General features: G+C 40.5%; 1 protein-coding gene across 1 annotated transcript in view; it reads left to right on the top strand.

Moving 5' to 3' along the window:
- Nucleotides 1-27,384, top strand: part of LOC126292291 (potassium voltage-gated channel protein eag) — a 1,528,023-nt gene that overhangs the window by 1,165,208 nt on the left and 335,431 nt on the right. Inside the window, exon 8 of the mRNA XM_049986211.1 lies at nt 4,627-5,022. Coding sequence (XP_049842168.1) covers nt 4,627-5,022 — 396 coding nt within the window. The remainder of the gene's footprint in view (nt 1-4,626; nt 5,023-27,384) is intronic.

The raw sequence follows: 27,384 nt of genomic DNA, 5'->3' as shown, positions 1-27,384 counted from the left end.
CTGGCATCAGCTATCCACCATTAAAATTTCGTGACACAATTTTTCTCCACCCTGTATATTCACCAATGTGCAGCCAATATTTTTATAGACGGTGTAACCGCTGTTTAGAGAGTCGTTATACAGAAACGGATATTAGATTAAATTCTGTAATACGAAATGACCTAAGAGCTAAAAAACGGTAGTAGTATTTCGAAGTAATAGTTAAAATTTTACAAAGAGTAGATATTCGAAAAAGAGTAACGCAAAGTAGTACAAAGCGAATCCAAGGAAGACATAACAGAACTGCGTTTTGCTTTGAATGTAATGTATAAACCAATGAGCAGCATTTTTAGGTCTCTTTGAGTTTTTGTTTTCAGCGGTAGTGAGTGTGTTCGCAGTCCTTCCGTGGTAGTCGGAATTTTGGGATTATAAGCATTCTTAGAACTGGGTTAGACATTGGAGTGATGGAGAATATATTATTTGGAGATACATTCAGAGACGGAGTCAATTAGAGGTGATTGGGTGTACGAACATTGATTTTCAAGTGAATGGTGATTGTACGTGTTAAACGAACCGCTACGATCGTATTCTTACGATTCATAAATGGTTCAAATGGCTCTGAGCACTATGGGACTCAACTTCTGAGGTCATTAGTCCCCTAGAACTTAGAACTAGTTAAACCTAACTAACCTAAGGACATCACACACATCCATGCCCGAGGCAGGATTCGAACCTGCGATCGTAAGGGTCACGCGGTTCCAGACGGCGGCGCCTAGAATCACACGGCCACTTCGGCCGGCTTCTTACGATTGTGGAGATATTGATTGACAATATAAAAATTTTATGTTGAATTAGGACTTTATTCGCTGTGTGCGAATTATTAAAGAGTATTGGGACCGAAGATAGTTTGGACCTTATCACACTAGTATCTCTGCCACCCGTTGTCAAGAAGATTATGAAAAATAGTACCCGTTAAGAGACTAAACTTCTGCTGAACAGACATTGGAAGGATTCGAACGCACAATTAATATCGTGTCGTGAGAACTGAAAAGCTTAGACATTGTAAGACCCAGACATATATTTGTAATTAATTAATGTCGAAGTACAGTTTCATGGGAAAGCATATCTTTGGTGATAGGTACACGAAGGCCTCTAGTACTGACTGACTGTTATCGTACCGAAACAATACACACTAGGACCAACTCTCCTTTGATTGATCCCCCAGTGCCACTTCTGATTAATTTCAGAACTTAATTGTGTCAATAAAACAGAAACATACGAGACATTCCCAGAGTTTACTAAATTCCATAATTAGCTAGTACATAGACAGTACTATCTGTGAATATTCAAGGGTTATTGAAGGAAGCTGATAAACCTTTATGCAAACAGATTTAATAGGATTCAACGAATGCATACAGACTGCTAAAGTAACTCAAGCAAATTACTCAAGCAAACAAATTAGTAAAAATAGACAGGTACTCAATTGATACCTTACTCGAGAGTAATAAAAAAAACTGTCTTTGGATCCGTTGTGGTTGAAAGTGTGTGAAATATCTCTTGAAAAATGAAATCAATTTTCAACAGCTAGTTCGCACGACTAGATTCACAACGTGATTGAGAGATGTTTTATGCCCCATCCACACGACAGGTACTGGTTATTAACTAGCCGGAACAATATACAAGGTGGTCCATTGTTAGTGACCGGGCCAAATATCTCACGAAAGAAGCGTCAAACGAAAAAACTACAAAGAACGAAACTTATCTAGCTTCAAGGGGGAAACCAGATGGCGCTATGGTTGGCCAGCTCGATGACGCTGCCATAGGTCAAACGGATATCAACTGCGTTTTTTTTTAAAAATAGGAACCCCCATTTTTTTTTACATATTAGTGTAGTACGTGAAGAAATATAAATGTTCTAGTTGGACCACTTTTTTCGCTTTGTGATAGATGGCGTTGTAATAGTCACAAACATATGGCTCACTATTTTAGACGAACAGTTGGTAACAGCTAGGTTTTTTAAAATTAAAATACAGAACGTAGGTACGTTTGAACATCTTATTTCGGTTGTTCCACTGTCATACATGTACCTTTGTGAACATATCATTTCTGAGAACGCATGCTGTCACAGCGTGATTACCTATAAATACCACATTAATGCAATAAATGCTCAAATTCATGTCCGTCAACCACAGTGCATTTGGGATTACGTGTAACGACATTCCTCTCAACAGCGAGTAGTTCGCCTTCCGTAATGTTCGCACATACATTGACAATGCGCTGACGCATGTTGTCAGGCGTTGTCGGCGGATCACGATAGCAAATATCCTTCAACTTTCCCCACAGAAAGAAATCCGGGGACGTCAGATCCGGTGAACGTGCGGGCCGTGGTATGGTGCTTCGACGACCAATCCACCTGTTATGAAATATGCTATTTAATACCGCTTCAACCACACGCGAGCTATGTACCGAACATCCACCATGTTGGAATTACATTGCCATTCTGTCATGCAGTAAAACATCTTGTAGTAACATTGGTAGGACATTACTTAGGAAATCAGGATACATTGCTCCATTTAGATTGCCATCGATAAAATGGGAGCCAATTATCCTTCCTCCCATAATGCTGCACCGTACATTAACCCGCCAAGGTCGCTGATGTTCCACTTGTAGCAGCCATCGTGGATTTTCCGTTGCCCAATAGTGCATATTATGCCGGTTTACGTTACCACTGTTGGTGAATGACGCTTCGTCGCTAAATAGAACGCGTGCAAAAAATCTGTCATCGTCCCGTAATTTCTCTTGTGCCCAGTGGCAGAATTGTACACGACGTTCAAAGTCGTCGCGTTGCAACTCGTGGTGCATAGAAATCTGATACGGGTGCAATCGATGTTGATGTAGCATTGTCAACACCGACGTTTTTGAGATTCCCGATTCTCGCGCAGTTTGTCTGCTACTGATGTGCGGATTAGCCGCGACAGCAGCTAAAACACCTACTTGGGCATCATCATTTGTTGCAGGTCGTGGTTGACGTTTCACATGCGGCTGGACACTTCCTGTTTACTTAAATAACGTAACTATCTGGCGAACGGTCCGGACACTTGGATGATGTCGTCCAGGATACCGAGCAGCATACATAGCACACGCCCGTTGGGCATTTTGATTACAATAGCCATACATCTACACGATATCGACCTTCCCCGCAATTGATGAACGGTCCATTTTAACACGGGTAATGTATCACGAAGCAAATACCGTCCGCACTGACAGAATGTTATCAGGCAATAGACCACGCCACTCGAACTGTCAACACAACTGGCACTGCTAAGAGTATCCGACGACTTCCACATCGTTGGCAACGGGTTATACAGAATTCTTGTGACTACTTTGAAGGTCAGTAAAACTTTGAAACGAGTATCTATTTTGTACGAGCTGTAAATAAATAGTTGCCCCTATTAAAGTCTACAAATTAAACAGTGGATTCTTGTCCAAATTTTCGTAGCCAAACGAAGGCTGGTAAATGAACAAATGAAGTATCAAACCGTTTAGCGTGAGGTCTAGTTTTGCAGAGAAAGAGTAATTGCTTCAACTTAACCAGGATAATAAAGCATAACGTAATTAGTGGTTTCAGCGAAAAATTTTATCCTAATTTTCCTAGCTATATGAAGAGTGGTATATAAGCAAACGGGGTATCAAATTGACCAGCACGAGGTGTGTTGTGTCTAGGAATCCTGCATAGTCGGTTCGCTAGACGAACAATCATCCAAGTCGAATTAATGAGTTTTATTACAAGACAAGTTCAAATACTTAATTTTTATCTGAGAATTCTTGTAGTATTTTATACATGATTATCCACAATTGCAGTTACACAGGGCGCCATACAAAATAATCAGTCCAGAATAGACAAACACAAGTAAGACTTTTGGTTCCAGCTACCGCTACTAACAAATGTCTGTCAACTGAACTGCGGAGACTGCTCATCTCTAACTGATTTACGTACAGATTGGTAATGAAAAATCTACGAGATCGGCCAGAGAGCTATTGGCTGACACCTTCTCACAGCCTTCTCTTCTCTGCCGTTCCCGGCTGGCTGACTTTACGCCGTAACAAGGTCCGGAGGAAGAGGAGATTACTGTTTAACGTCCCGTCGACAACGAGGTCATTAGAGACGGAGCACAAGCTCGGATTAGGGAAGGATGGGGAAGGAAATCGGCCATGCCCTTTCTAAGGAACCATCCCGGCATTTGCCTGAAGCGATTTAGGGAAATCACGGAAAACCTAAATCAGGATGGCTGGACGCGTGATTGAACCGTCGTCCTCCCGAATGCGAGTCCAGTGTGCTAACCACCGCGCCACCTCGCTCGGTTAACAAGGTCCGGTTCTTTGTAGTTTTTAGTTTGACGCTTACGTCGTGAGATATTAGGCCCGGTCACAATCAATGGACCACCCTGCATACGGAAACTTTTGAGACCAGCTCCGCTGCAGGGGGGGAGGGGGAGGGGCGCAGCGATTTTTTCCCGTCGACCTATCGATACTCTTCACGATTTATCGAGGCCCGATAATATGTTTTTTGAAATATTGGTACATCGGTACCGCGATATTTTCTAAAAGCATCAGCAGTGGTAATGCGCAGCGCCGGCGACGTTTCAGATGATGAGCCTGAACGCGGACGTGATGCCGCAGTACCGGCAGGAGGCGCCCAAGACGCCGCCGCACATCCTGCTGCACTACTGCGCCTTCAAGGCGATCTGGGACTGGATCATCCTGTGCCTCACCTTCTACACCGCCATCATGGTGCCCTACAACGTCGCCTTCAAGAACAAGACGTCCGAGGACGTCTCGCTGCTCGTCGTCGACTCCATCGTCGACGTCATCTTCTTCATCGACATCGTGCTCAACTTCCACACGACGTTCGTCGGCCCCGGCGGCGAGGTGGTGTCCGACCCGAAGGTGATCCGCATGAACTACCTGAAGTCGTGGTTCATCATCGACCTGCTGTCGTGCCTGCCGTACGACGTGTTCAACGCGTTCGACCACGACGAGGACGTAAGTACCGGCGCGGATGGCCCGCAGCCGAGCGGCGCAGGCTGCGCCGGGGACGCGACCGCGGCGCCCGCCCCCGCTTCCGCCTCTGCGGCCGCCGCCGCCGCCGCCGCCGCCGCTGCCGCCTCCGCGGGCTCGCTCGACGCCACTAGTGTCTTCGGCGACAACGTGAGTACCGCAGCGGCCGGGCCGGGGACGCCACCCGCTGCCGCCCCCGACCCCGACGCTGCACCCTCTCACCTCCGGCTACCGACCTTCCTTACTCTGTCTTTTATTTTCTCTCTCTCTCACCACTCATCTTTCGTTTGCCGCTTACAAGGACAGCACAGCAGTCCAATGCTTTCGGAAACGCTAGACCTAATACTTCTGAACACTGCCTTCTATTGACACCGACGATAAGCTGGTTCGAGGATCATCCAATAATTATTTATGATAAGAACAGAAGCTGAAGAAATGAATTATAATTTGTGCCGTGACTGGCCACTTGACCCTCACGCCGGTTGCACACACGGCGGATTTTTTCCGCCGCGGTCAGTAGACCGTCGCCAATTGCAGAACTCTAGCGTTAACACACACGGCGGTAAAATCTCCGTCGTCAGTAGCTGACGTGTTGCAGGCTATTCGCTTTGCGGTGCGCTTGCGCATCTAAACGAGTCGGCCACTTTTTTACTGGAAGTGCTCGTTCACGATCAAACCAGTTCACACAAGTCTACTACTTTAATTGAAGTATTTGTTGCTTTTAAGCACACGGTGTCGTCTGAAATGAACAGAGTGCGAATTATAAGTTTATTATTATTACGTCGACGAATGAAAAGGAGAAGAAATAATCGATTAATTTCGGTGCATCCAATTAATGAAAGAAGAAGGGAGACTGGAGCTTTCTACGCGTTGTTTGAAGAGTTGAGGCAGGATGACACGAAATTCTTCAATTATTTCAGTATGTCGGTGTCTACCTTTCACAGGCTCAATGGGCGGTTGAAAGATACTATTCAGCGGAAAAATACCAAAAAGAGGAATTGTATTCAACCTGTAGAAATGCAGGAAATAACACTGACGTAAGTTTGGGATAATCATTTTCAAGCTAGTTTTAAAGTAACGGTATTTAATGATAAAATTCCGAAGAAAGATAACAAAATATCTACATTACCAAAACTTTAAATAAACAAACACACATTAGTACACAATACAGTACTAGAAATTGATGTCCATTGTAGTGGACGAATTCATTATCTATGTCTATGTTATTCATGTCAGAAAGAAGAAACCAGTTAACAGCTGTGAACACCACGACTCGACTCTATTCGCACTGAACAAAACAGGTGTCAACGGTAGAAAAACCGCTACGTTTGTAAGCGTGCATTTGGCCGACTGCGCCTCTACTTTGGCTGTGCCGTGCCGTCGGCGCCAGTGGCAGCCGGCGGTCACACAGGTACCGCCGACGGCAGATTTACCGCTCGTTTTTTCTTCCGCTTAATGGGCAAGCTCTTCTACTTCCGCATTTCTTCTGGCTGATCTGCTTCAGCTTGGTGGTGCAGGGTTTACTTGTAAGCATTTCCTACATCTCTCAGGGGGGTAGGTTTGTGTTGAACATCTTTATTTGTTTGTGTGTCATGGGTGTGGGCGGGCATGAATCAGTTTCCATCTTGGCTGCAGATTCCGTCGTATTTCGGATTGTTTTCTTTACATTTTTACCTTTCAAGCATGGCAATGGGTCGCGCATAGCGTTCCCTTGGCTGAGTCGGTGCTCCAAGGTGTCGTATCAGTAGGTTGGTCGAAGTTTCAGTCCTGGCATAAAATCGTCGTGCAAGCTGCTTATGTCTCTGCGGTACCTCCAATTCTTCGGCTGCTTCATGAATGTATCGGCGAGGAAACTGCGGGGGAACGTGGAAAACACGGCGAAGTATCTTATTCTGGAGCGATTGAAGGCGCTGAAGATGTGTCTTTGCTGCATTGCCCCATACCTCACAGGCATAGTCAAAGATGGGGCGAATGACTTAACTCTTGTGCACCACTGTGGGAACGGCGGCGACGGTCAGTTGACTGCTGGGGAAAAATCCGCCGTGTGTGCAACCGGCCTGAGCCTCCCGCTCACTAGACAAATGTGCTTACCACCAGCACACAGCAGCACTGGCTAACACAGTTGCGTGGACTGCCCTACTCCAATGCCCTCCTAACGGAAAACTTCAGACCACACCTTTACGGACGGCATTGGGCGAGGCTAGTCCATACAGCTGCGAGAGCCACAATGTTACAAAACATCTGCATATTGAGCAGGAGACCTGGTTTCAATTCCCAGCAATGGCACGAATTTTGATTCATTTCTTCAGCTTCTGTCCTGATCGAAGGTAAAGTTGAGACTCATACGTCTGCAGGAAACAGAAACTCTGTCAGATCAATTACCTACGACAGGGGTCTCCAAACTTTTTAGTCCGCGGGCCACATTTGACTCCTCCACCAAGTCATAAGGGCCAAGATCTACCTAGTGGGATTAACCCTTAACTACTATCGACCGTCTCTCAGACCGCTTCTAATTTTTGTGTCGAGATATTTCTCAGACCCCTGAAAAGCCAAATGCACTCTTCCATGTACCTTCCTATTGGCTGTCAAGCTACACGTGCGAGCATTCTTGCATTGTTGCTCCTCTTTGTTTCGTAATTATTAGCCTTTAGAGGACTCACAGACTTACCATAGTGTTTGCGTGCCGTGTTTTTATTGCAAGCTACTGTTTCTCCATGGCGGGGAAAGCTGGGCCTTCTGTGCAACGTGTGTTATGTGAGACAAATGTCTTCACTTGCAAGATGAGCCTCAGACACCGAAAGAAGAATTCGAAAATCGAAAAACGTGCACCTTTTGCCCTCCTCGTCTGAAGAGGAAAACAAGATATCCACGTCAACAGCGTGGGTTCCGATTTGTTTAGAGTGTTCCAGGAAGGTCTGCGTGAAGTGTTTGCAGGTGGAAATTGACTGAAGTATGATTCCGTGGCACATGAGAACAAGTATTTAGTTTTTACTTGCAATTTTAGAAGTAAAATGGTGGCAAAGTTTCTCCATTCATAGACTTAAATATTCGCTCTACAGTGCAAAGTGAGTCGTAAACTGAAATCTGACTTCGCACACAATTTATCGTCAGTCATGTCGGATTTTTCCACGTAGTTATATTGCCAATTTGTAATATAATCCCTCTGATGAAACTCTGTGTGTGAGTAGAGAGCTAACTATTTGCTGTTATTTTCGTAACTCATAAAATAAAAATGTACTCCAGATATCGCTTTGTTTTAATTCTCGAAGTGCTTAAAATACCGCAGTGCTTAAAAAAAATTACAAAAGTCACGTCTAAGAAATGTAATGAATGGCTGGAAGTCAAGAAACTATACATATTCAGCAAAATTCAGGTTTGATATATAAAATAGAAAACTGCGGTCTGTGAGACCCCTGCGTAGTAATTGTGTTCCTGTGAATTACCATAGTAGTTAAGGGTTAATACTGCCTTCTATTTACATCGACGATAAGCTGGTTTGAGGATCATCTAATAATTATTTATGATAATAACGGAAGCTGAAATAATGAATTAAAAATTTCTGCCGTGGCTGGCACTTGAACCTGAGCCTCCCGCTTACTAGGCAAATGTGCTTACCACCAGCACACAGTAGCACTCTGGCTAACACAGTTGCGTGGACTGCTCTACTCCATTGCTTTAGACCACACCTTTACGGACGGCATTGGGCGAGGCTAGTCCATACAGCTGCGAGAGCCACAATGTTACAAAACATCTGCATATTGAGCGGGAGAACTGGTATCAATTCCCAGCAATGGCACGAATTTTGATTCATTTCTTCAGCTTCTGTCCTGATCGAAGATAAAGGTGAGACTCATACGTCTGCAGGAAACAGCAACTCCATCAGATCAATTACCTACGACAGGGCTCTCCAAGCGTATTGGTCCGTGGGCCACATTGACTCCTCTACAAAGTCATAAGGGCCAAGATCTACCTAGTGGGATTAAAGCACCCTAGCACTCCACGATCACCGTAATGTAAGGCTAAAGGAAAGATGAAATCGCAAAAATATAAGGTTGTGGGAATAGCTAGCACTGAAACGAACTACGATTTTTATTTAATTACATTATTTTGATTGGTGGACGTACCTGATCGAAATTCTGGGGTATTTTATTCTGGCGAATTTCACCGACAAAAAAAAAAAAAATTGTCACTGCACATTCTTCACGAAAGCGTCCTGCAAAGTTGACGAAATCTCAAAATCATTTTTAGCAACACTATTACTGTAAGACGTAACAGAGGTAGAGTATGTGAACGCATTGTTATTTCAAGAGGCGCAACAATAAGTTTAGTTATGTAGTCTTGAAGCGAGTTGCAGAGCCAATGTCGCGGTGTATTGGTCGCGATAGGCCTCGAAACTCAATTGTTGGCAGTATAGGTGCCACCTCAAACATTTGGCGGGCCGGATACCGGGGATGTCCGGCCAGCTAACGCGGGCCGGTTTCGGCCCGTGGGCCGTAGTTTGGAGACCCCTGGCCTACGATTTTGGTCAAATGTTTGAGTGGAGCGGAATATACGAGGGGTGGAACTTCATTTACAGCTAGTACAAAATAGAGTCAGAGTTTTCTGACTTTCAAAGTAGTGACCAGCATTCTGTATAACCCGTTGCCAGCGATATGGCAGTCGTAGGATATTACCTGTGCCAGTTGTGGTGACAGTTCGAGCGGCGCGGTCTGTTGCCCGACGTATTTGTAGCAAATCTGAAGCGAATGCCGCGAAGTGTTTCTTTCAGTTTAGAAATCGAGTTGAACTCACGAGGGCGAGTGCAGTAGGTGGTATATCACTTAGCAGCCCCATCAGTCAAACAAATCAGTAACAGCTTGCACTGTACGTGCTTGAGCATTGTCCTGCAAAATGATGGTCAGGTCTTGCAGAAAGTGTCATCCCTTTTGTCTCTAAGTTGGTAGTAGGTTGTGTTCCAATGAACAGCATAGAGACAGAAGTGATGACACTTTCTGAAGCATCTGACCATCACCGAGCAGGACAATGCTCAAGCATGCCACAACTTTGGAACGGCGTCCAATTTCACCATAGCAACCAGTGGTTCCAAATGGTTCACTAACAGGCCTTGAGAGGGCAACCCATGTACAGTCCAAGCTGTTACTGATTTAATTACTTTTGAATACATTGTGGGAGTGAACAGCGATCAACGTGTTACAAATATTTACTATCAAAAACAGTCTTGATCACAATTTATTTATTACGGTGACCGGTTTCGACCACTACTGTGGTCATCTTCAGACCTACAAGTCGTATACAAAGCTTTAATTAGAGGGCTACATACAGTAAAGAAAATACATAAAGTTATAAAGCTATAAAACGATTAATTACCAATGAGTAAGAACCTCCTTCTGATGATAAATTGCTACTGGAGAATCCAGTGCACGTCTTACTATATATAATGGAGGCTCCGCCCACGTCTGACGGAATTATGTCATTACTAACCAATCGGTTATAGGCCGAATAGCAATGTAAAATTTCTTAGTTAAAAGAACAATGTCAAGAAATCAAAATACCCACACACTAAACCTAGCTTGTTTAACAGTTATTGTCAATTAAGAAGCGTTAAAAATATTTAAACATGTAGGTTAAATGAACTTCGTTTTGACAGTACATGAGTTGGCCTCTCAAGGCCTGTTACTGAATCATACGGAACCACTGGTTGCCATGATTTCTTTACTTCATTTTGCTAATTCACTTCCCTTTATTTTCGACACTACGGCTCGTAGTATTATAATTTTAAATTCCTTCCATTTTCATTATTTTTTATTTGTTTATAAAACTGGCACGCAACGTAAGACACAGCAATACCTTTTAAAAATTGTCACACATAAAAAATGGAATCTGCATATGTACTTCATAGACAATATTTCATAAATATGCACAACTACTGTGCCGGCCAAATTTTTTTCCCCTTAGTATTGACCTGTAAGAATTATTATGTAATCTATGTAAATGGAAGTCTCTTATTACACCGTAAATGGTATCTGTGCAGCATCTACTATACATGTTAGTTAACGATTATTGCTGCCTACCCATTGAAAATCGTTTTAATAAGACATGCTGCTGCTCAATAGCACATCGTCTAACATGACAGTCTTTGCCATTCCACTTTCGCAACAACTTCGTTAGAAAGAAGCCTGCTGCCACATCTTTGCACTGGCGTTTATCCTCACCTTGGCAATCACTAGTTTGCCTATCGACTTTACAACTTCAGTGGAAAGAAACCTGCTGACACAACTTTGGAACGGCGTTCAATTTCACAATAGCAACCAGTGGTTCCAAATGGTTCACTAACAGGCCTTGAGGGGGCAACCCATGTACTGCCAAAACGAAGTTCATTTATCCTATATGTTTAAATATTTTTAACGCTTCTTAATTGACAATAACTGTTAAATAAGCTAAGTTTAGTGTGTGTGTGTATTTTCCTTTCTTGACAATGTTCTTTTACCTAAGAAATTTTACATTGTTACTCGACCTATAACCCATTGGTTGGTAATGACATCATTCCGTCGTAAGTGGGTGGAGCCTCCATTATATATTGTAAGACGTGCAGCGGATTCTCCAGGAGCGATTTACCACCAGAAGGAGGTTCTTACTCATTGTCAATTCATCGTTTTATACCTTTATGGCTTTATAACTTTATGTACTTTCTGTACTGTATGTAGCCCTCTAATTAAAGCTTAGTATACGACTTGTAGGTCTGAAGATGACCACAGCAGTGGTTGAAACCGGTCACTGTAATAAATAAATTGTGATCAAGACTGTTTTTGATAGTAAATATTTATAACACATTCATCACTGTTCACTCCCACAATGTATTCAAAAGTAATTAAATCAGTAACAGCTTGTACTGTTTGGGCTTGAGCATTGTCCTGCAAAATGATGGTCAGGTCCTGCAGAAAGTGTCATCACTTCTGTCTCTAAGCCGGTCGTAGGTTGTGTTCCAAAAATAAACATCATAGAGGCAGAAGTGATGACACTTTCAACAGGACCTGACCATCATTTTGCAGGACAATACTGAAGCACGTACAGTTATTTGTTTGACTGATGGGGCTGTTACGTGCTATACCACCTACTGCACTCCCCTGACTTAAGCCCTCGTGAGTTCAGCTCGATTTCCAAACTGAACGAAACACTTTTCAGAATTACTACGAATTCGTCGGGCAATAGACCGCTCCGCTCGATCTGTCAACACAACTGGCACTGCCAAGAGTATCCTACGACTTCCACATCGCTGGCAACGGGTTATACACAGTGCTGGTGACTACTTTGAAGGTCAGTAAAACTTTGAAACACGTATCTTTTCTGTAAGAGCTGTAAATAAATAGTTGCCCCTATTGAAGTTCCAGCCCTCATACACTCCCTAGTAATTACGCAGTGGATTCTTGTCCAAATTCTCGTAGCCAGACGAAGAATGGGAACTGTACAAATTAAGTATCGAACTGTCTAGCGTGAGGTCTAGTTTTGCCGAGAAAGAGTAATTGCTTCAACTTAACCAGGATAATAAAGCAAAACGTAATTAGTGGTTTCAGCGAAAAATTTTATCCTAATTTTCCTAGCCATATGAAGAGTGGTATATAAGCAAACGGGGTATCAAATTGACCAGCACGAGGTGTGTTGTGTCTAGGAGTCCTGCATAGTCGGTTCGCTAGACGAACAATCATCCAAGTCGAATTAATGAGTTTTATTACAAGTTCAAATACTTAATTTTTATCTGAGAATTCTTGTAGTCTTTTATACATGATTATCCACAATTGCAGTTACACAGGGCGCCATACAAAATAATCAGTCCAGAATAGACAAACGCAAGTAAGACTTTTGGTCCCAGCGACCGCTACTAACAAATGTCTGTCAACTGAACTGCAGAGACTGCTCATCTCTTAACAGATCTATGTAGAGATTGGTAATGAAGAGGCGACGATGCGTCGGATAGCGAAGTACCGCCACCAGTCGGTCCCGGCGCTTATGTCGTTTTCACCTGGGAACGGCTGCTGTCGCATTGTCGTCCTGGAGGGAGGCCGGCCAGTGTGCTATTGGCTGACCTCTTCTCACAGCCTTCTCTTCCCTGTCGTTCTCGACTGGCGTGCCAGCGCAGACTTTACGCCGTAACAAGATCCGGTTGAGCAAAAAGTATTTAATTTCTAGAAAGTGATCAGGGTAACTAAAAACACTTCAAACACTTCTTAATACTGCCTAGTATTGACATCAGCGATTAGCTTGTTTGGTGATCCTCCAACTTTCCAAGTGACAACTCTAACATTTTTCAGGAAAATGAAAAACCAATGCATCTCTGTTTTTACGAAACAAATTTGTGCCCTAAAAACTGAGAACGTATTCTGATAGCAAAAAATTATTCTCCTCACAGCAATAATGAGATAAATTAGAAAATAAACGCCCTATTAAGAAAGTTTGAAGTGTCATATCAGGAAACTGGTTCTAAGTGCTAATCACGAAGTTTTTACAAGTTGATTCTTGCGCAGAAGAAAACAGCAACCAACCACTGTTAACCAGGCTGTTTATTAACAGCAAACATCGGCATTTCCGGTTTAGAACCAAGAGGCTAATCTTCAGACGGCTAGTCACGTTTATTTGTTGTTATTTATATTAGTTTCTGGCTGTATTTTTTCCAGTAACTAATATAAAAATCATCAACTGTAACATAGACGGCAACCGGCATCTGAACATGAACCGAACTTCTAATACCTCCTAATAGTGCCTTTTACGGACATCAACGATAAGCTGAATCTCCATCTATTGGAGAGTGGAAATAGATAACTTTTGAAGTGCCAAATCTGACAGTTTTCAGGAGAATGGAAAAACAATGTAACTGTTTTACAAATTCATGCCCAAAAAATTGAGAAGATATTCTGGTACCACAGACTTATTCTGCTCACAGCATCGCCGTAAAAAATATTAGAAAATAAATACCTTAGTTATTGTGATCGTTTCATAGCCTCTGTTACTGCTAATAACTAGACACCAGTGCCTACAAGCTGTAATTTGCACGCTAAAGCACTGAAGACGATCGTTATGTGATCGAAAATCGATTTTTCTGTTAATAAATCATCAAAGTTACAGCCAACGGTGACCTTCCTTCTAATTTTATCCATCCAATGGTCGTTGTGCACACAGAACTCTAAGGAATCGCCAGTCAATAAACTTATTAACAAAGTCCGAAGTGTCATATCAGGAAATTGGTACAAAGTACCAGACACAAATTTTTTAAAAGTTGATTTTGGGGGAGAAGAAAAAAGCACATAACCACTTTAATAATACTGTTTAGAAGCACAAACAGCGGCATTACCGGTTTCGAACCGAGAGATTAATCTTCAGACGGTTGTTCACGTTTACACCGCATTTGTTGTTACTTACATTAGTTTCTGGCTGTCTTTTTTTGTCAATAACTCATGTAAAAATCATCACATGTAACATAAACGTCAACAGGCATTTGAAGATGAAGCTCTCGGATCGAAACCGGCAACGGCGCTATTCGTGTTAATAAAAAGAACTGCAAACGGATGTTGTTTTCTTCTTTGCAAGAATCAACATGTACTTTTTTACAAAACCAAGCTCTCAAACAATCAGTTTTCGACAAAATAACAGGAAAAAAGTTTTTGTTCCAAGTGATATTAACACTGAAGCATTATATTTTATTTGTGATAATAACGGCATAGAAATTCAGCATTGGTTTTCTAACCAATAGAACTGTAGTTAACAAAAAGCAGTTCTCATATCTTTAAAATCGTGGAATTCCAGAGAGAAGCATAGTTTGGACCATGCGCCATCTACTAAAGAATGTTTGAACGACTTTCTCTATGGTTTGGCACCTGGATGAAGTCTACCGACATCCAACTGAGTACCGTGAACACGACGGCAACTGAAAACGTATTCTGGGGAAATATGGCACTTAAAATGTTTTCCATTCCCACTCTTCGATTACAGTTTGGCCAAATGTTTTAGCGGAGCGAACTGTAGATTCCCAGGAAACTATACAGAAGGTATTTGTCCGAAGTTCCATTGCCAAACGAAGATTGGAAAATGGGCTAATGGAGTATTAAACTGTCCAGCATGAGGTTTAGTTTTGCAAATAAAGATTTATTTGCTTCAAAGTAATCAGAGCAATTAAGAAAAACTGAATTAGTGATTTGAGGGAAAATTTTTGTCCGAATTGTCCTAGACAAACTAAGGAGGCAGCAAATTGACCAACAATAGGTCCAGTTTAGAAAAAAATTAATTTGTGAAAACAATCAGGGTAATTAAAAAGACTTATTAAGTGATTTGCAGGAAAATTTTTGTTCGAATTTGCCTAACCAAACGAAGAATGGTACATGGGCAAGTGGAGTATAAAATTGACTGGCATGATGTCTAGTTTAGCAGAAAAGTATTTAATTGCTTGAAGGGAATCAGAATAATCGAGAAAAACTTAATGAGAAATTTGAGAGAAAATTGAAATATTTTATGGACATCTGCTGTTTGCTGTATGAATGAAGTGTCTCAAAGTTCATCTATTCAAGGCTTTGCTATTTTGTGCGTAAAAAGATACATTGGTATAGATATTGTGCAATTCTTTCTTTCATGTTGAACAAGTAAAACAAATATCAAATTACAACGCAAAATGAAACTCCTATGCCTACTCTAGATCTATATAGGCATACTCCTAGTAATAATAGAATGCCAATAGACATTTAAATATATTTCATGCTGTATGAACAGAACTTGAAAATAAAAAGAATGGAAGAAAGTACGGTCACTGTAAAAGTAAGAAAGAAGAGAGAGGAACATTCGATACGTACACATCAAAAAACGAGGTCTGTTCAAAAAATGCCGGAACTTTGTCCACACAATTTTTGCAGGCATACCTTTTACTTGTTGCGCATGGTCTCCTTTGAAATACTCTCATCCACAGCTGATACACCGCTCCTAAAGCCGTTTCCGCTTAGTCTTCGCACGCCTCATGCTGGATCGCGCGGAGCGCCGTTTGCGAATTTTCTTTTATGTAGTCTATCTTTGCAAATCTTCGTCATTTCGTCCGACTGCTTAGCTGGGTGGTAACGTGCTCGCCTCTCATGAAAGCGGGCCCGGGTTTGATTCCCGGCTGGGTTGGAGATTTTCTTCGCTCGGGGACGGGGTGTTGTGTTGTTCTCATCATCATTCCAACCTCATCACCGGCGCGCATGTCGCCCAATGTAGCGTCGACTGAAATAAGACTTGCACTTGGCGGCCGAACTTCCCCGGATTTCCTTTATTTCGTATTGTCAAAGGGGTTTTCAACTTTGAAATTTAAAAAAATTCCGGAGGGGGCGGGCCTGCAGGGTGCGGCAGATAAGGCAGCACAGTGATTTCGTTTCTTGTACATTAGTCACCTGCCAAAAGGGATGAATGTGCGGCTGCAATATCGTGATGCAAGAGCCTAAATCGCCTCGCTACATTTCAGACCGTTTTCTTCTCACGTTTTCTAGCAGGCGTCGCAACACATCCCGGTAATACAGTCAATTAACAATTTGCCTTCCCTTGTGGTACTAATTCATGATGAGCTAATCCTTCAAAGTCAAAGAAAACTATCAGAATGGCTTTGGCATTTGACCTGACCTAACGAGCTTTTTTTAGTTTTGGAGAACCTTTCGCAACCCATTGTGAAGATTGAACCTTGCTCTCAACATCATAACCGTAGACCCACGTCTCATCACCAGTTATGATTCTCTTAAGGAACATCTGGTTCTCATTTTCGCTATCTGAAAGCTTTTCACAGACTGGGAGGCGAAGGTCTTTCTGGTCTTGACTCATGAGCCGTGGGAGGAACTTAGATGCAATACGATACATTCCAAGATTCTGCAACCTCTCGGACAGTCAGTCATCGATTGGCAGGCACAATTATTCCGTTGATGTTCCTGGCAGGAGCGTCGTCGGTAGACGTCGAAAAGCGTTCTGAACGAGAGTCACCTACATTTCCGTCTGGCCACTTTTAAACCGTGTGAACCATTCGTAACATCGATTGAAGCCTAAGCACTCATCACTGTAGGCTTCCTGCATCACTTTGTGTGTGTCTGTAAAGGTTTTCTGGAGTTTCATGCAATATTTAATACAGACTCCTCTAACTCTGCCATGTCAGAATTCGCAAACTGTGCTACACAACGTTCAAGTCAATACAGCACTTAACAATAATTAATGGGCGTACAATTATGAAGCTTCCGGCAGTTACACATTAAACACAGGCATGTGCACGGATGCCTACCGCATTTCGCTCCAACACACCATTGTCGCGAAATTACGTTTGAACAGACCTCGGATTCTACATCTAATATCAAATAGTAAAGATAACACATAAATTTGTTGCTGAAGTTGTATCGTCAGCTGCTAACAGTAGATCTGAAAGTATAAATATACACAGATACAAAAGATTTATAAATCTGTAACCTTCAATACAATGTCTATTCAGAAGGTGTCAAGCTGTGGTCACTGTGGAACTCTGTCAGTGTTATTAAACTGCCAACACACAAAATCGGGTCACTGCATGAATGTTTGAACTTAAGTACACCTGATGCTTGAGCTCCAGATAGGGGATGTTTGGATCTCATTGGTAACAGTGTAATCGTTCACGGTGGCAGGCTCGTGTCCCATTGGTGACTGTAGAAAGCACGACAGCATAACTGGCTACACACATACTTGGAGTTGTGATCGACCAGATAGCGGCCAACACTGTAGCCTGGAAAGAATTATGCTAAAATTTCTCACTAGATTGTGGCTGAATATCTGGATGAAACACTAAATTACTTTCCAGTGTAATACCGAGGCCATAACATACAGCTAATGTTACAAACCACCACCTACATCTACCATTGTCTAAAATGGATACAGCTAGTACAAATCCTGGTAGGGTTAGAAATTTGCACCACTGAGATGAGAGTGGTTGATGAACTATTGCACGTTTGTAGCATTCTATCCCGAGCATGTCTCATGAAGAAGGGTCAACACAATGGCTTCGTAACCTGAAAAGGAATGATACTTCCCCATTGTTCTAATACCATACTTATTCTCTCCCCTGTATAGATGATCATGAATCATGGTGATGTAGTGGCTGTTGATGCGTAGGAATCTCAGTAATCCACTCAGTGTTATTTGAGATGAATGGGCTATATATGTCTTCACAAAATTTCTTTCTCTGTCTTTATGATAAACAACACAAATACAATGCTTCACTCTGCACACAGTTTTATATTTTCTATGATCAACAGATGAACTCCAGTCACAACACATGCATATGTGCATGCGCACACACGACACACACACCACACACACACACACACACACACACACACACACACAATCTTCTGACAATAATTTGAGCTTTTAATCTTGCAGATGATTAATGAGAAAGTTCTGAAAACCATGTTTTTAGCATGTGAGATATTCTATCTGTAGTATCCAAAATGAAGCAGAAGGTAATCAAAGGAAACATATTCTAGGTGTTGTGATGTAATAAAGTTCTTTAAATTCATCCTGCGTATATTTCATTTACAGTGATGTATGAGGGGCTGCTGCAAATGATGTTTCATGTTAAAACCCATTATTGTTCTAGATGAAAGGTTTAACTACTATATTTAAATATCTTATAGTAATGCACCTGGATGAAATTGTTGACAACAACCACCAGTATCTCAACAGGAGCACATCTTTCTAGTCTCAAGGCAAAACTACAGTACGTGCCATGCTAGGGAATTTAAAACCTCTGCTTCCAGAGCAATTCTGGAAGATCAGTTTCTGTAGTGTAAACTTTAGTCCCATTGCACAACTAAAGACAACAAATGTCAAAAGTTATCGATAGTGAACATTAATAACCAACGGTGAGGTAGCATTAGCTCTGTTCCTCTGTTTTTTGAATATTGGAGGTTTTTGTTAAATTCTGAATGGAGTCCCATTATCTCATTGTTAAAAAACAGAGGGACAGAGTTAATGCTACCTCACCCACTAGTTATTAATTTTCACCGTTGATAACTTCTAACATCGGTCATATTTAGTTGTGTGATAGCACTAGTGATTTTATTGTGTGTGTGTGTGGTTGTTTTTTCTTTCTAGAATTGCTCTGCAAACTAAATTCCCTTGCACAGAAAACTACTTGTTGCAATTTCGTCTTGAAAATGACAGGGTGTGCCTCTTTCAAAATATTGGCAGTTGTCGACAGTGCTACCCAGCTGCATTGCCATAAGTTATTTGAACACATACGTGCCGGGAGAATTCTGGATCTAGCTACATTTATAACAAAAAATGTATGTTTTGAAATGGAACATTTCCCATGCTTATGGGGACAGAAAGAGTCCTGTTGTGAATGAACTGACACTGTAATTGGACTGCTGTGCTGTCATTGACTGTTATCCACATTTGCTTTTTATATTTCATATTCTATTTGATTTTGTACAAATAAAATTATGATGTCACTGTTCCTTTACATTAGAAATTTTTATCTTTTTAATTGCAGTAACTTATATACTAGCTGTTCAGTTGAAACAGCCATTTTAATACTTCACTCTTCTTCTGTCAGATGTACGGAACATCTTGCACAAGCTCATATAGACGACAAATAGAAATAGGCCTTCATATAGAAGTATCACTCAGCCTCTTTCTAACATTCTTTAGCTCAGTTTCATATTAGACTTACTTAGCACTAGTTCTCGATTAGAGCTGCTAGCACGCAAATGGTTTTTATCTTCCACTTCCACCATTTAGAGGAGCAGAATCAAAGGAGAAGAAGTTTTAATATACGGGTGCAGAGTTATGCAATTTTTATTAGATTCTAGAAAGTAAGAGACCATGCTGTTGTGATTTATTTGCTTGCAAGAAAGTATCAAGTGCTACTTGGTAAGACATTGGCTCAAACAGCATTACATACTAGACACATAATACGGTGTTGAATGTGTACGCATTTTGTAATAATTCCTTTGATGACTCTCTCGATCCAAAATTTTATGATCACTGCCCATCAAGAGCTTGAATCTGCCCACTGTCACTGCAAGAAAACCGTCTAATTGGAGCAAAGATGAACAGGAGATCTTTCTATCAACAATAGGACCCGTACATTGGGAAATGCACTGGTGCAAGCAACTTTGAAAGAGAGAAGGGTGTTATGGGCCAGTGCTTGGGAACGAGCATCTCAGAAACAGTGAAGCTGATCGGCTGTTCATATAGTGCTGTTATGGTCATCTACAGAATTTCGTTGAAGGACAGTGAAACTATGAATGGGAAATAAGTGCTGGACACATCACATAATTTGAAACCTGGAGACTAGCCTACATTGCAGCATATGAGGCATGTCCAGAAAGTAAGTACCATTTTAAAAAAAAATAAAAACCTCATAAAACACTTTTTTCTCAAGCCAAAATTTATTTTTACCAGAAAGAGCATTTCTTAAACAATTTTTGTACTTACTGCAGTTGCCACCATTTGTCATAGAGGGATAGCTACTTCTCTATGCCCTCTTCATAGAAAGATGCTGGCATGAAGACAACCACTGCTGAACACCGTTTTTGGCACTGTTACCACTGTCATAGTGTCTTAATCCAAAATTACCTTTCAGGTTGAAGGGCAAGTGGTAATAACAAGGTGTGAGTTTGAGGCTGTACAGCAGGTGAATGGACTGTTCCCAACCAAATTGTGGAATAAGGTTTTGAGTGACACCAGGATAGTGGGGACGTGTATTATCATTGGTGCCTCCTCTCCATCAATGTTATTTTGATTCTGAAATGGCTTGACAAAACCAAGTTTCGTCACTGCTCTCAATTCTGTTTAAGAATTTAAAGCAGTTCTAAGTCACTTTATTTTGCAGACATCCATAAACATCTTTGGAAGCCAATTGGAACACAATTTTCAAAAATGTAAGTGACTTGTGATTATGTCTTACAAAACAGCTTTTGAAATTTGTGGAAACTCATCATCAAGCATTCTTATTGCAAACTGTCTGTTTTCAAGAAATTTCTCATTTACTTTCCCATCCAAACCATCATTGACAAGTGAAGGCTGCCCACTCAGTACTACTTGATGAATATTGGTTCATCCATAGTTAAATTGTTTAACCCACTTTTTCACCAGACCATCAGTAATTAAATTTTCACTGTAAATCTCTACAAGTAGACTATGAATTTAAAGTTGCTTAACACATTCAAAAACCATATTACAGATCATACTTCACAGTTGGTGAGCTCGGAGAGTGTCTTAAACATTTTGAACAGTTGCTAACAAAGGTAAAAACAATAGAATCTGGCTGTAATGGCGTCACTGAAAAGACAGTGAACCAGAGAGATAAGTGTGAATGTGCATAACTGCAACACTAGTGCTGCAGTGACGATAGAAGGAAATGGTACTTACTTTCTGGACAGGCCTCATAGGATAGGGGAAATCTGTGTTAGCATACAACGCAGATGAAGATGTGTTGATTCTATGACATTGTCAATTATGACTATATTTACCATGGAATAGTTGAGGCTGGACAGTGGTTCATTGGAAATGTGCAACTTGATTGGATGAATCACATTTCTTGTTAAACCAACTTACCTTGTTGTTATTGTTGTGGTCTTCAGTCCTGAGACTGGTTTGATCCAGCTCTCCCTGCTACTCTATCCTGTGCAAGCTTCTTCATCTCACAGCACTTACTGCAACCTACATCCTTCTGAATCTGCATAGTGTATTCATCTCTTGGTCTCCCTCTATGATTTTTAACCTCCAATGCTAAGTTGGTGATCCATTGATGCCTCAACACATGTCCTACCAACCGGTCCCTTCTTTTTGTCAAGTTGTGCCACAAACTTCTCTTCTCCCCAATCCGATTCAATACTTCCTCATTAGTTATGTGGTCTACCCATCTAATCTTCAGCATTCTTCTGTAGCACCACATTTCGAAAGCTTCTATTCTCTTCTTGTCCAAACTATTTATCGTCAATGTTTCACTTCCATACATGGCAACACTCCATACAAATACTTTCAGAAATGGCTTCCTCACACTTAAATCAATACTCGATGTTTACAAATTTCTCTTCTTCAGAAACGCTTTCCTTGCCATTGCCAGCCTACATTTTATATCCTCTCTACTTCGACAATCATCAGTTATTTTGTTCCCCAAATAGCAAAACTCTTTTACTACTTTAAGTGTCTCATTTCCTAATCTAATTCCCTCAGCATCACCCGACTTAATTTGACTACATGCGATTATCCTCATTTTGCTTTTGTTGATGTTCATCTTATATCCTCCTTTCAAGACATTGTCCATTCCATTCAACTGCTCTTCCAAGTCTTATGCTGTCTCTGACAGAATTACAATGTCATCGGCGAACTTTAAAGTTTTTATTTCTTCTCCATGGACTTTAATACCTACTCCAAAATTTTGTTTTGTTTCCTTTACTGCTTGCTCAATATACAGATTGAATAACATCACGGATAGGCTACAACCCTGTCTCACTCCCTTCCCAACCACTGTTTCCCTTTCGTGCCCCTCGACTCTTATAACTGCCATCTGGTTTCTGTACAAATTGTAAATAGCCTTTCGCTCCCTGTATTTTACCCCTGTCACATTCAGAATTTGAAAGAGAGTATTCCAGTCAACATTGTCATTTCTCTAAATCTATAAATGCTAGAAACATAGGTTTGCCTTTCCTTAATCTATCTCCTAAGACAAGTCGTAGGGTCAGTATTGCCTCACTTATTCCAGTATTTCTACAGAATCCAAATTGATCTTCCCCGAGGTCGGCTTCTACTAGTTTTTCCATTCGTCTGTAAAGGATTCGTGTTAGTATTTTGCAGCTGTGGCTTATTAAACTGATGGTTCGGTAATTTTCACATCTGTCAACACCTGCTTTCTATGGGATTGGAATTATTATATTCTTCTTGAAGTCTGAGGGTATTTAGCCTGTCTCCTACATCTTGCTCACCAGATGGTAGAGCTTTGTCAGAACTGGCTCTCCCAAGGCCGTCAGTAGTTCCAATGGAAAGTTGTCTACTCCGGGGTCGTTGTTTCAACTCAGGTCTTTCAGTGCTTATGGAGGCAAAATTCTAAAGACTGCTGATAGACACATATAAGAATAGAGACTTAGGTATCAAACCTGTCAGTGCCACCGTCTGTGAGGGAAGAATATTGTTGCAGTCAAAACAGAGAGAAGCTGTGAACATCAATTGATGACATGGCAAACAGTTGTTCAGGAAAGGCTGCAAAGTGATCAACATTCTACAAGAAATGGAACGTTCAGAATTGGCTGGGTAAAACAGCCATTACAGGGGGAATCACAGGAAAGCATACATAGTGGTTAATGTTACCTTTTCCTGCAGCTTTGTTTATCAAATTCTTGACTTATGAAAGTAAATTTATAGTATGTCAAAACATTATTTCTTAAAAAGTGCAGAAGTCTTGTTTGTTATAAAATAAAAATGACTCACTGCCACATACGCATACTTGGAATTGATACTATGTAGTTCAGTGAATCCAGTAGCATGGTCTCATTAGTTAGATGTAGAAATATCTGTGATTCACTATAGGTGCAGTAAAAATTAGTTTTGCAGTATTTTGCATACATATTTTACCAATAGGTGTAAATTACTTTAGTGAACTGGATAGAGTGAAACATTTTCCTAGAGAATACTTTTGCATGACTCTGTTCATTCATCTTTCTTAGTATACTGCTTCGCTATAGGAGTTTTAGCTTCCATGTCAAGGAATTGTTCACATGAAGACCTGTAAATCAGTCACAAATAACCATTCCCAATGGTTTCTTACCACATAGATAATTATCCAACTTACAATCGATTTTATAGTGGAACAGTGACCACTGAAACATATTCCCCACTCTCAAATTACAGCTGCAGAACCACTACTGAAAGTGGAGAATACATGATCTAGAGATCACACAATTTATGTCTTCCATTATTCTCAGTTTTCTAAAATGAAGGGTGAGTGAAGATCACTTTACTATCTCTTCTTCTCACAGAACTTCTGAAAAGGCAAGAAAAATGTAAAGAATCTTTATTGTGCTATTTGTTAACAGAAAGCTAGGGGAAGAATATTATCACATTCTAGCAACTCTAAAGTGTCTTCCTTCTTACCAGTACCACAGAGAACCCATCATTAGTTAATTCTGATGAGACCTTGCCCCGTGGCTGCAAATTTGACTACTTTGCAACTTCCGTACATTCCGAACATACAATGTGACTGTGGAGATGGAAATTCATGAAATTTCTATGTTTTCATGGAAGGCGCAGATCTGCAGACTCCCACTGATCTGGCTTTTCAAGCATACTGTACAGCATGATGTGCCAATAATTATCAAAAGGACAGAATTTATATATTTGAAAATCCTATAGCATCCAAATAATATGTTAATGTCTTCTGTACCACTCCAATTTCATTGTCATCAAGGTATTTATAAAGACATTTTCATATAAGACAGGATCCAACACACTTTTGCATTCACATTCTGGTTCGTGTAATCTAGACCTCATTCCTTATCAAGAGTTTTATTTACATTGGGAGGAAGTGAGACAGGCTGATCATGTAACACTATATATGTGTGTGTTTGGAGAGGGCTGGGAGGTTGGGGAGGCGGGGGTTGGTTTATCTTTCATTAACATTGGCATTATATTTAATTTGTTACTACTTAGGAATAAAATTTAAAAATTTTATGCTTCCATTTGAATAGCCCTCTGTATTATGAGCATTAATTAACATTGACTTTTCACGTACATCTATGAATATCATGATGTTCCATAATCAGAAGGTAATGGATAGCATAGGAGTTAACAGTGTATGACTTCGTTGTAACTGTAAACAAGTTGTTTTTAAACATTTGTACAAAATGATTAGGAAGGATAAATCCAAGAATCAAAACAATGCAAACTGTTCCTGTGAAAAAAAGTAGTATCAAACAATGGAAAATCCAGAGTGGAGTGTAATAATACGAGAGAAGGAAAGTTGCTACTCACCATATAGCGGAGGTGCTGAGTCATGATAGGCACAATAATTGGCTATTGAAGCCTTCAATAGCCAAAAGCTATAATTGTGTGAATCTTTTTATTTTGCCTATCGTCACTCAGCACCTCTGCTATATGGTGAGTAGCAAGTTTCCTTCTCTCGTATTGTTACAAAAAATGTAGTTTGAATTATTATTATGGCATCTAGTAGTGAACTACAGTTCTTTCACAAAATATAACACCACATGTTCTTGGTTCATCATTCTGCTCACCAACAGAGTGACATTCAGAAAATTTACAAATGTGTGGATGCTAATCTGCTTGATATGATCACAGTCAAACAATATGATATTAAGGTTCCTATTGTTGGCACCGGTTTAGGCTCCATTGTGTGCTGCTGTATTATTCACTATGGTCCAATCATCCCATGAACATTATATTGATGACTGAATGAACCAATGCATGTACTTGTACCTCTTAAAGAATACACTTCCTGTACTACCAGCTAATATGCCATTAGCAGTTCATTACCACATTTGGTTTGCACACTGGTGGGCCCCAGTACACTTACGTCTGTAAATATGCTGCTTTCTGTATGACATCTACCTGAGCTATTGAATGGATCATTGAGGATCAAAACACTGATTTTTGTGATCATCTGACCACAGTTTGCTAAAGATGGATCACTCTGGCTGACAACTACAATTAAATACATGTTGTACCATAAATCCCATATGTCTTTGTGTGACTGTGTCAGTATGTTTTTAGGTTTCACCAAAAAGGAAAATTCAGATTTTGCATTGAAATTCTGAGTGAAAAGATATTAATGATACAAACTGCTGGTGACATTGCAATTACTGGATCTGTTGAATGGGATGAACAGTCTACTGAGTAAAGAATATGGAATGTGTCAACCAAAGACAGACAAAAGCATAGGGTAGTACTGAAAATGAGATTTGTAATAAACTTAGCATTAAATGTTAAGGGCCTCGCTCAGCAAAGAGAGGGAATTCTACTACCTTTCAGATGAAATAGCACATGGAGGATGGAACAAGGTGGATACATGAAGCAGACTAGGATGGGATTACTAACCAAAAGAAGTCAGATAGTATCAAACATTCATGAAATTTGGTAAAGAAATTTATGATAGTGTATGCCTGAAACAAGGCATTAGATCTAGGTGAATCATGCATGATGGGAAGATCATAAAAGAAAGGAATTATAGTAGTTGACATCTATTTTAGAGGCAAATGCTGAAAATTATGTGGACTGAGAAGGTAAGAAATAAGAATGTTCTACTCAAAATCAGCAAAAAAAGAAATATGTGGAAACATTAACTATAAAAATAATTCAATGAAAAGATATGAGGTAATATGTCAGGGAATAACTTCCATGCTATTAGAGAGCAAGAATTTCAGATGAAGACTGAGACAGAATTTGTACAGAATAACAGATGATGATGATGATGATGATGATGATGATGAGCATGAGATTATTCTGAGAGGAAATTGTGGTGAGCAATATCAAACCCATCAGAAGACTGATGACAAAAAAGAACCATTCCTGCTCATTGAGGGACATTTAGAGCTTCTCCTGTGATGTGGCAACTGTACATAATTTAAGTGTAATGATGTATTGTTTTGCAACATACTGTAGGACATATGTTCATAGGGATATTTTATATTGTTTTGATTGTAGGAATATGTGTTTATATTTCTCAGTTCATGGGATGTTAGCCATTTTACCTGGAAATTCATTTTCTTTCACATTCTGTCATGCGTAAAGAAACTGTAGACCAGTAAATATGTTGCGTACACTAAAGCAATTACGGCAGCCATTGGTGGCTCTCATGAATACCTTCCACAATCCCTCCTCAGGCATGGAATCTGCTAACTCAGAAACTGTTGGAGAAAGGACATTAAACAAACAAAAATTTGTTCTCCCTCTGGCTGTGATGGAATGTGTTATTATACTCAATGTACATTAATTTTCAATGTGGTCTTGTTTTTTGATTTAGTAGATTCCACACTGAAAGAGTGGGTGTGGAAAGTCTGCAAAAGAGCCAGCTATGCCTGTAATAACATCTTCAATAGACTCACCATCTTTACTATTTGGAAATTTTCGTACATGTCTGAATGTGTGAGAGTCACAGGCGGCAAATAAATTGAGTAGGCTGAATATTCCAACAGTTTACACCATTCGACATTCATCTTTCTATTATCTAAGCAATTTTTTGGCAGGTTCATTTCATCTTCTCTTGTGATACAGCCCTACAAAGAAAAGAACAGTCAGTTATTTGCCTGATTTTTTCTTTTTTGTGTGTGTATGTCATCTACAGTAACAAAATGGTGTATAAAATCAGGTGGA

Source organism: Schistocerca gregaria, chromosome 9, assembly GCF_023897955.1.
Source record: "Schistocerca gregaria isolate iqSchGreg1 chromosome 9, iqSchGreg1.2, whole genome shotgun sequence".
In the NCBI taxonomy this organism is placed as follows: Eukaryota; Metazoa; Arthropoda; class Insecta; order Orthoptera; family Acrididae; genus Schistocerca; species Schistocerca gregaria.
The sequence above is the reverse complement of the archived record's forward strand: the minus strand, read 5'-3'. Positions and strand labels throughout refer to the sequence as shown.